The 15,332-nt window shown below is 30.5% G+C and overlaps 2 protein-coding genes across 5 annotated transcripts; both read right to left on the reverse strand.

The window, feature by feature from the left end:
• LOC109354785 lies at window positions 3,949-6,521 on the reverse strand. Of its 3 annotated transcripts, none has more exons than XR_002108600.1 (2): window positions 4,424-6,520; window positions 3,949-3,996 (listed from the first exon to the last, which is right to left on the reverse strand). XR_002108600.1 is itself a non-coding variant. In XM_019597508.1 (2 exons), exon 2 carries the CDS (start codon window positions 5,838-5,840, stop codon window positions 4,494-4,496), a length of 1,347 nt encoding a protein of 448 aa, XP_019453053.1. In that variant the 5' UTR covers window positions 5,841-6,088; window positions 6,141-6,520; the 3' UTR covers window positions 4,209-4,493. The 3 variants fall into 3 exon arrangements, 1 of the variants encoding a protein (XP_019453053.1); XR_002108601.1 differs by lacking the exon at window positions 3,949-3,996 and adding an exon at window positions 4,102-4,120 and having other exon boundaries at window positions 4,424-6,521; XM_019597508.1 differs by lacking the exon at window positions 3,949-3,996 and having other exon boundaries at window positions 4,209-6,088; window positions 6,141-6,520.
• Window positions 10,095-11,119, reverse strand: LOC109353734 (extensin-3-like). 2 transcript variants are annotated; one of them, XM_019596099.1, is made up of 2 exons: window positions 10,558-11,119; window positions 10,095-10,382 (listed from the first exon to the last, which is right to left on the reverse strand). In XM_019596099.1, the coding sequence occupies exon 1, from the start codon at window positions 11,094-11,096 to the stop codon at window positions 10,581-10,583; it is 516 nt and encodes a 171-aa protein (XP_019451644.1). In that variant the 5' UTR covers window positions 11,097-11,119; the 3' UTR covers window positions 10,095-10,382; window positions 10,558-10,580. The 2 variants fall into 2 exon arrangements, with proteins under 2 accessions (XP_019451644.1, XP_019451645.1); XM_019596100.1 differs by having other exon boundaries at window positions 10,096-10,374.

The raw sequence follows: 15,332 nt of genomic DNA on the forward strand, positions 1-15,332 counted from the left end.
CACTTACATTTTTTGTCTACCATGTGGATTTAACCCTTACATTTATCTGTCACCAGCTAAGCAATCCACCATTTTGATTCTTCTTCTCTTCCATTCCTTTCTTTTTCTCTACCCTTCCTTTAATTTTCTCATAATATTCTTGTCCATGTTTATTAATTAAAACATCACAAATACACACATGCACCACTAAGAAAAAGGGTGATTATTCACCTTGCTAGCAACTATTTTTAACTTTCATTTCCTTTATGATGAAATTATTGCTGCAACTTGGATGAAGCATGATGGGTTGAAACAAATGCTAGCTACCATTATTCTTATCCTTTTCACACACGAAATTGACACTTGTAATAAGCTTTATTATGGTTCATCCTATAGGGGTTTTGAGCAGGTATATATGGAGCAAAATATTTATCTTTTACAATTATCCATAGTTTTAATTAAATTATTGCATATAGTTAGTAATGTCCTTGTTCTGTATAGAAGCTACCTTAGTGGTTTAATTACAATGATTCATTTGGCATATAACATCTATTTTGAAGCTTATAATACAGATTAAACAACTATAGATAAATGGTGGCAAAGTGAAAAGTAAATCGCAAGCAATCATAACCATGTGCAAAAAAAATTAGTCTTCAATATCGACTTTAATTTACACGCTCATAACATCTCTTACTTACAAGCTAAAATTACAACAATTTTTTATTTTATTTTCAGAAGTTTAATCAGTAATTCTACATCTGTTCTAAATGAATCCTTGTTGTAAGTTCTGCAAATATTTTTTATTCAAAAATGAGTGAAATTTTTGTGTATAGCTAAAGATTTATAAATAGTTAATATAACATTTACGATTTATTTATATTACTTATATTTAAAAGTGTCAATATTAATTAAATATGAATGGTAAATGATACAATAATAACATAAAAGTATTATACCATTAATATATACATCTTTTTTCTCTTCAAAAAAATTACTCAGTGTATGTTCTATAGAAGTGCATTAAATAATATGAATGAATATTATAAATATGTATATATATGTCTGTGTTTATAATAAAAATTCATTATTTTATGGGAAATGGTACTAACTTGTCTCATTAGGGTCGTCTGCATTATTCTTATTGAAAAAATGCATTGAAACAATATGTATTCTATGCTTCGAAAATTCAAAAAAATTGTTTTTCAATGGACTTTTCTCTGTTCAAATTCTTTTATCAATGCCGTACTAGAACATTTTTATTTAACTAAGCTTATTAGGATTTATTGTTGAATAAATAATACAATTATTGAAAATTGGTGTGTAATTTCTTAGGTATAATTGGAAATTATATGTAATAATATATTCATGATATTTTTAAACGTTAACAAAAACAAAACAAGAATAAATTATCATTGTAAATTATTTTGAAGAATTTTGTTAACAAATGTTTTGAAAGCGTACGTATTCAATCCTTCAAGCTACAAATGGTTTTTAAATGGATTTCACATGATTTTTAATATTATTTCATGATTCTCACTAACTTAGGTAATAATTCAATTAAAATTTTACTATAAAGTTTAAAAACCCACCTATGGTTATTAAATGAACTTCATTTTATGACCAAAGAAAGCAATAACACATCTTTGAGCAATTCCACATGAGTATGCTTCAACTATAAACCTCTTTAACCAGCTGTTTTTGTACCCAACCTTCCTTAATAAAAACAAGGGTTGAGGGTGCTCTAAAGAAACACATTAACCAAACTTTAAAAAAAGTCCTCCAAATTTCACTATAGATTCATTGGAATATGTAACCATGTGCTCATACCTTGTAGGTTCATAAACTGAATTTTATGCAATCACAATGATTCTTATTATAATTTATTGCGAAATTAATGTGGAAGCGTAAAAGATAAATATTACGGATATTTCTCATTCTTTGATCAAGGCATGAAAAACCCTATTTATAGTACATGAATATGTAACAAACTTACCTAACTAACTAGCTAACAAACTAATAAACACATGTTGTAAAACAATTCAACATGTGTTAAATGTGGTAGCTTTGTTCTCCAATATAATTACTGCTAACATTTATGGGTAACTAATAAGCCATATGAGTTATATATACCAACCAAGTGTTTTAAATTGTGGTTGCAATAACGGGTATGGTTATCGATTTCTGGGGCCCAATGTGGGTCATAAGAAAGTAAGCACTCAAAAAGCCCATATTGAACAAGGAAGTGTGGAGGGTCCATGTGCCCATAAACAACTACTTACAATAGTGGGAAAGAAAGGGATAGCATGCTTAAAAATTAAAGACATCCTTGAAGGTTCATGGTTTGGTTTTCAACTTTTTTTGTTTATCTTCTAATAATTTAATAGCATCAACTTTTTATTTTAACTTTTCTTATCACTTTTTTTATTTTATTTTCACTCATTTGCTTACGTGATGATGTAAACTCCAAAACATGTGGCACTGAACCTTTTATATAAGCGTGAAATTTCAACTCTCTATTATCATTTTATGGACCACAAAGGAAAATAACCACACATAGATCTATTTAACTTAACATCATTCATCTATCTCAGTGCCAAAATAGAGTGATGAACATTATTTGAAGTGTTGAAGTCATAGTGGATAGAAACAAAAAAAAAATAATATAAAATTAAAGCTGAAACAAAAGTTAAATTCAACAAAAGGTGTCACTGTTTATAAGCCACGTCTAACTTTTAGTGCCCACATTTTTTTTTTGCTTCGATAACTACGTTTCAAATGTGTGGAATTGTCTTCTTATGCAACTTCATTAATTCCAATTATATGGCGTCAGTGGCAAATGATTAAGAGTTTAAAATCTATGCACTGCATTATCCACCATTGATTTGTATTACTTTTGTTTAAGAGTCAATGGTGGTTAACAAATTAATGGTGGATGATTGACTGACAGTGTGAAAAACATTTACACTTTCAGTGTATACATATTAAATCCAATGATTAATATCTGCTTGAGAAAGTTAAATTCCAGTTTTGAACAAAATAGAACAATTCTGAATACACCTGTTTCATTATCAGGATTTAAGAAAAATTGTAGTAAACAATTCATCATTGTTTTGATCATAAATCTTACATGCTTTGTTCTTAAAAAAACAACAATTCTTTTCCAAAACTTTTCCCGTACTAAGTCATCAAAAGTTTTACCTTAATAAAAGCCTCTATTTGCAATTCTGATTTTGGAATTTTCTAACTCATCAAACTCTCCAAAAGTACTTTCATCCAAGGTCACGCGATAATTACAATAACTATCATGTTTCATGTGTATTATTTTATGAAAAGCATTAATAAATAAATTGTATTTTCGATTTATTGGAGTGACAATTGTTAGGAGATATAATCATATATCCCAAAAGATATTAGTTACTTAATCAAAAAGGTGAGAAGACACTCTTAATAGTATAAAAAAAAAGTTGAAAACAATGTATAATCCCCGGTACCTCCAAGTGGGTGGAAATAGTGATTTCATGAAAGCTGGATTTATTTCCTTTTTCCTCTGTACCAAACATGATAATAGTCTAGTGTGATTTTTCATAATTGAACCAATCAATTTACAAGATTACATTTCTTCAATTTGGTAGAAATCACTTTCTCATACCAAATGGCATTTTTGCTAATCCACCTTTTACCCTTTAAATCATATAATTGATTCACTACATCTAACAACATGCACCCTTCATATAAGTTTGTCAGACTAGGCGAAAGGTTACTTTTGACCCATAACTAAAGGACACCTTTTGGCCTATGACAACCGGAAATAAGTTGGGTTGTGGCTTTGATACCATGTTAAGGTTCTATCTCAAAACTAATTGGCAATGAGAGGAGTAGCCCAACATATATTTAAATTATTCCCTAGACAATGAAGTATGCAATGTGAGACATACTTTCTAACACAACAATGGAGTAGCCAAAGGCATTGTTCCTCCATAGAGATGATTGAGATTTCAATGGCCAAGCCAATAATATCTACCACAACAAATTCATAATATCATTTATTGAATCAACAGAATAACAGACATGTTATCTTTATGAATGAAATTCAGCTCCATAATTAGGTCCAAAGCAGGCTTCAAGAGTAGGATTTCTACATCTAACAGAATAAATGTATCACTGGTAAATTTACAATTTTACTCTGCACATAAATTAACGGATTTACATAACCAATGACACTCATCAAATCCAATACAAGCAATTTCAGAAACAATCTTTTTGCATCTCCAGCTATGCATGAAGGCATAATCTTTTACCAGAAATGCATCGTCACGATCATATGCATCGAAAATAAAATGGATAAATAAAACTACTTTAATCTCAACATAAGCAACAGTCAATAAACGTTAATAAAATATCCATACTTTCAAGTTCCAGTTCAACTAAACATAACATATCTTACCATAGGCAGAAAAAAGCATGGAGCACCATGCACTTAATGCAACTACGACAAAGCTTGCAAGATTGTCGGCCTAGTTAAAGCCACCTATTTCCTTTCGCTTCAGTTCTAAAGCAATGTGTTCATTTTCAAGCCTCATCCTTTCGTTTTCCATTCTAAGTTTCTCCAGCTCCCGATCCTTCTTCTTACTAAACCTCTCCCACTTGAATCTCTGCTTCTCTAGTTCCAACATCTCAACCTGAATTTGCAGCTTCTGTTCTTCTAACTGAAGTGAGTGAGATTCAAACCATTGCTTCTGTAACCAAGCTGCTCTTGTGCCTTCGGGTAGAACTTGACTAGAATCGGATTGGACCATCTGTGCATGGGGATATGCATGTTTGTTGTGATCCTGACAGCTTAAAGGATTAACAAAAGTAGAAGCATCTTCATGGCCATGGCACTGTTTCAATTTCTTCTTCATAGACCCCCCGAATGGCCCATATATTCCTCTACTGTCTCCATGAGAAGCACAGTTCTCTTCAACCTCATCATGACCATCTACTTCATCATCTTGATCATCTTCATCATGATCATCATGGCGGGACCTTCCGATATCATCATTATCATGATCATCTCTATTTCGGAGAGCTAACTGTAGTGAACGTTGTAATGCAGGGTCATGGGGCAAATGCAATCGATTACTATTATGATAAGAACACATCTCTTCGTAGAACAGGTGTTTTGAGCTTAATATTTTGCGAACATCATCCTTTTCTTTCTCAGAAAGATAATCTATTAAATCCAACAACGCAGGATTTTCAACAACCTGACAAGAAGTTCCCCTCCCGAGCATATCATTAAGCTTTTTATACCTCTTATTGAGATCATTGAACTTATCCTCACACTGTTGAGGTGAAACGTGATAACCCCTTTCAGCCATGACTTTCGAAATAGATTTCCACTTGCCTTTTTTCTGTAGAATCACAAATTTTCTTCTTCTGCTGCCGCTGCCATCGGAAGTCCCATCCTCACCTATATAAGAAACAGCTGTTATCAGAAGCTTCACCATCTTATCACTCCACTTCACACGTTGCCAAGGTGACCCTTTTTTCCCTCTGCCAGATTCATGGTGACCATCAAAACCATCCTCAGTAAAACTCGGCTCATCTTCTTCACTTGCTGAGTTTTTACTTCTATCTGCCTTGCTAAAGTCTGTCATTGGAATGGTGTGATCACAATTCTGTAAGGTTCCCATTGTAAGAGGAAAACCTTCATGAACTGAAGAATGTACGGAAGACCCTTGACGCGGAAGAGTTTGATGCTGGTGCATGGTACGGGAATGCTGTGCTTGATGATGAACCTGAATTGATTCTTGTAAACCAAAGCCACCAAAAGAATTACCACCTTGAATTATACCTCCCTGTGACAAATTTCCTTCCATTGCTTCTCACAAACAACAACCTATATTAAACCAATAAAACCTAGTACACCTCAAATCCAAGTTCAACCCCAATTTTTTAACTACTTTGCACCTAATCTATAGATTAAAATCATGCAAATCCATGTCTATTCAATCATATACCCAAACAGCTTCAGATCTCCAAGACAAAACAGCCCTCAATCTAACTAGAATCCTTGTCTCAAATATCATTTCAGAGTAACAAATAATCTCAATCCACAAATAAAAAGCTCACAATCCAGCAGAGATTCAATTCCAAAATAATTTACCCAGAAGCAAAACAAAAAGGGAATGTTGAAAAAATATCCAGAATAACAAAATCAAAATCCTTCAAGGGTTCACCAGTAAGAGGAAGCTAAGTTACTTATCTGCTGCAAAAAAGGAATTTGATAAGACCCAGAAGCCAAAAAAAGCAACTTTGATGCAAACAAAGGGTGAATGAAGATCACTAAGAAGCATCACATCATATCCTGAGAGAAAGAATGATTTGCTGAAAAGAGAGGAGGAAAGTGAGAAAAGGTAAACCTTTCTTCTTGTTCTTCTTGTTGTTGTTGTTCTTCCCTGAAATAATAGAAAAGAAGAGCAAGTGGGAAATTGGAAGGTAGTTTAACAAAGTTGTACATAACGTTAACGCCACACAAACAAAACAACCTTAGCAGGTTCAATGTATGCCAAGATCCGGTGGGTCCACCAATCAGAGTACATGCCACACTCCAATTCCAATACTTCTTAATCTTTATCATATCAATTTAATATCCACACATTTACAATATAAGTGTTTTTTATACTATCCGTAAATCATTTAGTATTAATTTATTAAGTATTGTTGACTATTAAATAAAAGTAATACAAATTAATTTGAATAATATATTTATAGTATAAAAAACTTTACACGGTTAATCATAGATTTTAAACTCCTATAATATTATATATAAAAAGTTATACATAATCATTATTACATCCGGTTTTCATTGTATTTATTTAGATTTTTTGTTTTTGTTTTTTTACTAAATAAGAATCAACAATAATTAGATATAAATCATATAATAATATTGTATAAAATGGTATAAATTCAGTTTATACATTTTTCTCTACCATAAGGATCAATTTGATTTGTGATCACTAAAAAGAGTAATAGTAGTTTTAAAAAATTCATCTGTAAAAATTTGTTCTAAATAATTTTCAGAAAAATGGACACAATGAAAACTTTGACAAAATGACGTGTGGATTATATGATGACCCTTTCTTATACAAGTTAATATGTTGGATGAATATAATTTTCAATGGTTGTTTTGCAAAAAAAAATTCGGGATTGAGGTGAGTGTAGAAAAAAATCATGGGACCAAGTTGAGTCTATTATACTTTTGGAGAAAATTTCTATTATTAAATGAAATTTGTTGCAGAAAACAATGGATATTTATAAAATGTACTTCATAAATATTAAATAAAGCTCACAAACAATAAAGAATGTGATAGAATAACAAAGGGTTGAAAAGACTATATTGCTAATATTGTTCATGTTCTTTTAATTACTTTTTAGAAAATTAATTATTTTTATTTATATGTTTCTTTAGAAGTGCAAGATAATCTTAATTGTTGTTGTAAAGATTTACTAGTAACTATTTGGTTTAGTGGTGTAAAGTCTGACTAGATCTCAAACTCGAGAGTTTGATTTTTGTTAGCGACACTTATTATGAGAGGTAGAAAGTCACGAACCCCGAAAATGATTAATTCTTTATTAAAAAAGATGAGAAAATATTTTTGGTAGTATTAAAAATATATATATTCATACCTAATTAATGAAAGATATAAATTTGAATGAGTGCAATTATTATAGAAATGGTAAAATATTAAATGTGAATATTAATTACATTTTTTTAATTATTCTGCTTTAACCTTAAAAGAGAATTGAATAGAAGGATGTAATATGTGTCAGTAAGTTTGTTGAACACACTTTTTTTTATAATCATCAATTTTATGAACATTTAATAATTTAGATTTACTTACTAATTTAAATCATTAGATTTTTTTATAATTAATTATTAAAATAAAGAGTGAGTTTAAAAAACTTGGAGTATGTGGTATATTATATGCACCGAATAATTGAAGATGACGGAAGTCGGCAGAAAAATAATGAATATTGATAGTTTGAGGTACATTGTTGGAACTTGGTGGTCTAATTAAATAAAAAAGATAGATCAAACTATGCAATAACAATGTCATGTTCATGTATCTTTCGCTTTTAATTATAATTAAAATAATATCTCCTTTCTCCCATATAATTTGAGGGCCCATTTCTCCAATAATATAGTTTTCTAGTATAATCATTTGTTATTGGAGTATTCTGGTTCAGAGTTTAAAAAAATAGGGTTTCAACTCCTTTTCAGATGATGACAAGAGTGGCACAATTTTTTAAATACAAAGTCTCAAATATGCAACAATAAAATAGTAGCCAATCTTTTTCAGATACGTGTATTGTTTACAAGAGCCATGTTTAAGTATATTTATAAAATATTAAGTGCTAACATGTATTACCATTTATTAAATAATATTTCATTTCCTCGACATTTAAAGAATCTAAACAATTAAACATAATGGGATTAAAATAAACTCAATCAACATTGAAAATTATATTAAAGACAAATGAAAAAATATGAGCGGAAATATGATTTAAAAATAAAAAGATACTTAAAAAATAATATGAATGTGTATTGATTTTTTAAAATATCAATCAATTTGAAAAAAATGAAAAAGTTAAAATATCGAAATATATATAATGAATATAGTAACTAAATGTCTAACTTACACATATCATGTACCCAAAAAAATTAAAAATATCAATAAGAGTTTTCTTAATTTTTTTAAAGATACCATAACATTGTAAATTTATCTTCCTTGATCTCTTTAGAAAAATTCACATATTTTTTATTTCTCATTAATGAAAAAAATAACAAATGTGATAAATATTGTATAATAATTATGTCATATATTTTAAAACAAAAAAAATCATAAAACCTTTTTTATTTATAAAATGAGGTGAATTTCCTCTAAAATATAGTAAAATTTTGCAAAACATTTTGTTGTTGTTGAAAATATCACCCAAGTTCCTTCCTAACCTCTATTACACAAGTAGTTAAAAGTTAAAAGGACCAAGATGTGAGATGTTGATAACAAAGGATAATTACTTAATTGAATTTTAGAATTTAGCAAGCTTCAAGTTGATAGTAAATTAAGCTTTTTATAGATTGTCCTTTTTCATTTCTTTTAATATTCTTTCCTCTATGGGGCTCTTAGATTAAGAACACCACATTTCCCACTATGCTTTGTTTCCAATTTTCCAACCATTACTTTTCTTTCATAGAAAGTTGGTATTTTCCTCTCCTACAATTAATTGCTGTAATTTGTTTTTCTAGCTAGCTAGTTATAGAAGATGATTCCTATTGATATAAACTTGCATTATTACAAAAAGAATATAATTATGAGATATTAGTTATGGAAAATATCTAACCCAAAATTGTATTATCTTAAAGAGGATTACATGTTTCAAAGTCTATGCCAATTTCCTGTCCCCACCTTTAAAAATTGATACATAAGAAAATTAAAAAAAATTAAAAACAAAATGATACATCTTTATATTACTAATTTAAAGTTGATTAGACCGAGATAGGGTTTTAGGGACAAAGTGTGAGATAGAAGATCTCCTCCCATTACCTAATATTGTTAGCTAAGTCATTGCTGAAAAATTAACAAAAAAAACTTATTGAGATTAAATTTGTCCACTCACTTCATAAAGCTATCAATTCTTTAAGTACTTTTTTTTAATCTTTCGGTAAATTATTGAGCTGGAAGTCATAGGTTTTTATCATTTGTCAATGGCTTTAACTACATTAAGAAAAAGAAAAAGTATCTGATCTTAAGTTGGATTTGATCAAGAACCATAAACAGATCAAGGGATTCATATTTATTTTAGCTTTTGCTTTAGGGCGTTAATAAATGATATTTTCGGTGGAAAATTAAACTTGTTTGTTATTAATTGGTTCCATATTACCGTTGATTAATCTTAATGATGTTCATTTATGAGCGTAGTGAATTTGAAATTTAAACAATGATTAAAGTAAAATTTACAAACATAAAGTTTGAAGAAAAAATAAACAAACATTTTGCAAATATAATTAAAGCCAGCATCATGGAGTTGCAAAACGCCATTTATTCCAAGAGAGAATATATTTATTTTATTAATATATGTAATTGATTATCTTACAAGTTACAACTCCTGGAAACACTGCATGTTGTTTTAATAGAAAATAAGCATCGCATAAAATGAAAAGCGTGTAACATTATTGCAACTAAATTCTATTAATAGAAAATAAATTAACATTTCTTATGAACACAAAACGCTGAAACTTTGGTTCCATTTCTTCTTAATCTCTTTTTGTTTTGTGTAATTGTGAAGCTTCTCTTCTTTCCATCGCTTTCTTTTATTCGTACATCCTCCATCTTCATATCATATCATATCCTAAACAACTTCAAATGGCGAAAATGATGTTATATTGCATGAAACATTAATGCAACAATAAAATGATATTTATTAGTTCAATAAACCTTACTTAGAATCAAGATTTTAATGTAAAGTAGTGTTGATAAATTTGAATTAACTATGTATTATATATAATATTATAGATGGTATGAAGAAGGTTACCATAGAGAATAATATTAGGTTATCTAATGGTGGTAAGGCGGAGGAGGTGAAGCATAGTTGTAGGAGTGGACAGGAGGTGGAGGAGATGGGTACTTGTAACTAGGCTTTTTGTGTGGTGGTGGTGGTGGTGGTGGTGGAGAAGCATACTTGTAAGGCTTCTTAGGTGGTGGAGGAGAGTGGTAAACTGGGTGTGGGTGTACATGCACCGGTGGAGGTGGTGGAGATGGGTACTTATATGGTGGAGCCTTATGATGAGGTTGTGGTGGAGGAGATTTGTAATGGTAAGGAGTCTTTGGTGGGTAAACATGCAGTGGTGGAGGGGGTGATAGGTACTTGTATGGTTTCTTAGGTGGTGGTGGTGGAGAATGGTAATGGTATGGTGGAGCCTTCTTGGGAGGTGGTGGAGAAGGGTAGTGATAAGGAGGAGGTGGTGAGTGTAATGGTGGTGGTGGTGGTGATGAATAGATGTAACCGTGGGCTGAGATTAGAGGCACTATTGCCAATACAAGAGTTAGAATAGAGGCCATTAGTGACCCCATTTTTTCTCTTCTACTCAATACAAAGTGGGTTCTAGCTATGCTCTCAACTAAGCTAGTTATGCCCTATATATAGTTTCATTCTTCAATCTTTACCCTATTCAACTCACTTGTCTTAAACGTGTTTTACTCAATGTCCCAGGCCAATTAAAATGTTCCATTTTTTTACTTTTTGGTTTTAAATTTTTTATTTTATCCACGTGTTAACATATGATTAACTTGTGACATGGAATGAGATACTGTTGAAAATATGTGATCACCATCCCATCTCATTATCTCGGGTAACTTTACAAATGTTCTATTTTTTTCTTCCTTAGTAATTTTCTACAAGGTGGAGTGTCTCATCAATGAATAATTTTATTACAATACTAATTAATGATTTTATTATGAATACTTGAAATTTTCATTTAAATCAAGGTTTCACTTTATAAAAGGCAAATCCAATTACACTTATATAGCAATACTTGCAACTCACAATTAATAATTTTATGGGTAAACGGTAGAGAAAAGTCAAAGATGTGGTGGAAGGATGGGTTTGTGAAAAATGACAAGAATAGTTTCACCTGCTTTAATTTACTTCCACAAAATGAAGAGAGATGCATGGGAAGCATTTATCATGTTTAATAGGAAGAAAATTTGAAACTATATCTATTTTCGTGCTATAATATAATATTGGTAACATATATGAGAATTACATACCATAATAAGTAGGTAAAAAAGGGTTCATAAGAAATATTAATCTTTTTATGTAAATCACCACTTTTGGATATAAATATAATAATTTTCAAGTAATTACATATCATGAGTAATGAGTAATATCATGTGCATCCATATAGGTTAATATGTATGCATTGACACCAATCAGGTTTAACACATTAAATCACATGAATAATATATATTTATTATTTTTTCTGAACAATTACATCTCATAACACATAAAATGATATATATCGTATGAAATATGTATTTTGCGATGCAAAGAAAACAGCATAGTAATTTGTCCACATGCAGTGTAAGGAATCGCTGCTAATTTGAGAATATTGAAAACAGCAGAGAACTTTGTTCTGTGGTACAACGCAACAAGTAAAACCCGACCTGGTAATTTCATCAACGAATAAGAATAAAGCATGGAAAGAAAGATAACCTAAACAAGGTGGTAAGTGCTAGAAATGGTAAGAATATAATAGTTACTTTGTAAAATAACATAGAGTAGTGTGGACAAGCCCATTGTTTCACAAGTAAATAAGATATTTATTTGTTCATGGTTAGACTTGTATGTTTTTTCATTATCAAATAAATATGATTAGACATAATATTAAGAATCGTAATCTCTACATCTTTTTATTTTTTTTCCTCGAAAATGAGATTCTCAAAATTGTTAAATGATAATCAACATAAAAAGAAATCCTATATGCATTTATCATAACCCCATAGCAAATGGTAAGAATACATTATATTATTTATACTAATCTATCTTTCCTACTCCCTATTTTGATAGAAGCTATAGATAAATCACTAAGATAATGTACATAATGTAACAATTAATTAATCTTGATCGTTCATACATGTTTGTATCATGTAGACTTATTATATTCTTAAAATGAGAACTGTTTTTATTATATATATATTTCTTTGGAGCTGATTACTTTTGGAGACATGCAATGTGCTTAAAGAAGGAAAGAAACTCAGTCACCAACATGCATAAATGATGCCATGGGAATAGGATGTCCCAAACAGTATCTCACTCCATAAGCTCCAAAAGGCACTTAATTAACTCGGTATATCACAAACAAACATTAGATTAGAACATAAGCTCCAAAACTCTGAATGCTTATGAATGTCCACATGCAAAATTAATGAAAGAAATATGGTGTAAAGTGTGAACATTGTCATTCAAAATAACAATATTTTCTTAATCTAATCTAAGCAAAATATAAAATGTTCAGGCCACAGTGGTGTCTAACCTTTTAGCCCAACTATTTTTTGTCCCTCTTAGCTATGAGCCTATATCAGCATAGAGCTACCTGAAAACCCACAATGCAAAAACACTGATTACAACACAATCTACTGTTCCAAAACATGTGTCCTTGTTTCCATGCAGCACGTGGGGCCCTATCTTCAATTGTCTATATCTCCTCCTTAAATTATGTCTAGAAAAACCCAATTCACTTCTCTGCCCCACTCATGCATTACTCGCTCTATTCATCAATTCCTTCTTCATTGAATGCCCTATAGAGTTTAGTCTCCAAGACATTGATGAGGGACATATAACCATCATCCTATGAGACTTAGAACAACACTTTCAGACTTTAAGTTCCTTAGTCGGCCATTAACTTCAATGCAGGCCCACATATATATCTAACCACACACCCTATTGTATATATTTTAGACCATTTTTTGGTTGAAAACCATGAATATTTATAATTTTATTGGAGAGACTTTAATTTTGGGATTTATGATTAAGCTAAAATAACTCATTCTCATCTTCCTCCTCATCCATTCCTTTTAAGTAAGGTTTCGGGTTCAACTCTTGTGGATGAAAAAAATACTCGTTAGAAGAGTCAGCCCCATATACCTGTGGATGTTCTCAGCTCAAACAAAATTATCTACAGTGCAAGAATATATGGGAGAAACAAAAAACAATTGATATGCATTTGGTGATATATGTTTTTGGCCATTAACTTCAATTGAGGACATATATTTTTTAAACGCCTACAATTGAACTAGATAATTGCTTAAACATGAACTTACTAGAGGATAATTTAAAAAATCCTCCCTGAGGACCCGTTCTAAGACCCTCTTAATTCCCTAGTCTATTTAATTTTAATAGGATAAGAGGACTATTGCTTCATGTTGTCTCATTTAATTTTGATTGCTTAAAAGGACTACAACCCACCAAAGAAGCATAATACATAAATTACAATATTTTACCCAACACCCAAATCTTAAAGAACATGACCCTGCATTTACTCTTTCCATGTTTCCACTCATGCCGGCCTTTGTCCTTCATTTTTTGGTACCATTTCCATTAATAATAATAATAATAATTTCATATATATATATATATATATAGGAATGATCCGTTTATACGAAAGTTAAGTTACATTAATTACACTCGACCCGAGTCATTTATTTTCTTAGATCCAATAGACCAAATGAGTGAAACTTCAAAGTTATTTAAGATTTTTTTTCCTCTCATCATTTATTGTATTCACCATTTAGTCAATTACATCTAAGAAAATGAATAGCTGAGATTGAATGTAACTTAACTTTGGCGTCTTATTTATATATATATATCACAAACAAGGCACTGTTAACACTACAAGGACTCACTAAATTCCTTGTCATTTATTATGTATGTGTGAAACAATCGTGTAAAGTTTACAACACTCATCACTCTCATTTCCTCTTTGAACATTTCATCCTTTAACTCTCTTCATTTCTCTCTCTTTTGTTCACTTTCTTTGTACCCCTTTAGCTTGATATAAAGCATACTCACTAGGCTGCACCAAATTAAATGGGTAGAAGAAATCTCTATGTATTACTAGTGATGCTGTTTTTGATGATATATTTGTTTGGGCGTAGTTATGGCACAAGACAAACTCAAGTTTTCAAAGTTCAACCCAAGGTTCATGCCCCTAATCACTTCCTTCATTTGTTGCCAAAAGCAAAGCCAATTCCACCTTCAGGGCCTTCTAGGAAGCACAATGACATTGGATTTCAAAGTTCCTTTGGGAAACCATAGATAGAAAATGATACATTTATCTTATTCCATCTTTCAGGGTTCAAAAACTAGCTAGATTTATTGTTTTGTAGGCTTAGCTTAAAGATAAGAAGCTCTAGTACTTACGTGACAACATATGTTTTCATATAAATTGTGTAATTGTATGTATCACAAGTCTATGATTGGTTGAAAAAATATTTTGGTACATACAATAACACGATTTATGAGACAACATGTATATGTATTCGAGTACTTACAAGCAAAGGGAAAAAGTGACAAACATTAGATCTGCTTATCGTAAGTACTATATTAAACATTTTGTTTGGTAAATACAAGCTGCAATTATTCTTCATGTGGAGAAACAAAAAGAAGTTATTGTTCATAAAGTTGTGTTAATGTATGTTATATTCAAAATATTTTAGTGGATTCAAGTTCATGATGAGTTGATGGTTTAAACTTGTGTGTGTATCGTTCTAAACTTCCCATAAAAAAGGACACTTGTAAGGACAGTATAT

The sequence above is a fragment of the Lupinus angustifolius genome, chromosome LG08 (genome assembly GCF_001865875.1).
Source record: "Lupinus angustifolius cultivar Tanjil chromosome LG08, LupAngTanjil_v1.0, whole genome shotgun sequence".
Lineage (NCBI taxonomy): Eukaryota > Viridiplantae > Streptophyta > Magnoliopsida > Fabales > Fabaceae > Lupinus > Lupinus angustifolius.

Excerpts from the sequence above, each read along its gene's own strand:
- LOC109353734 (XM_019596099.1), bottom strand. The coding sequence starts at position 11,096 with ATGGGGTCACTAATGGCCTCTATTCTAACTCTTGTATTGGCAATAGTG.
- LOC109354785 (XM_019597508.1), bottom strand. The coding sequence starts at position 5,840 with ATGGAAGGAAATTTGTCACAGGGAGGTATAATTCAAGGTGGTAATTCT.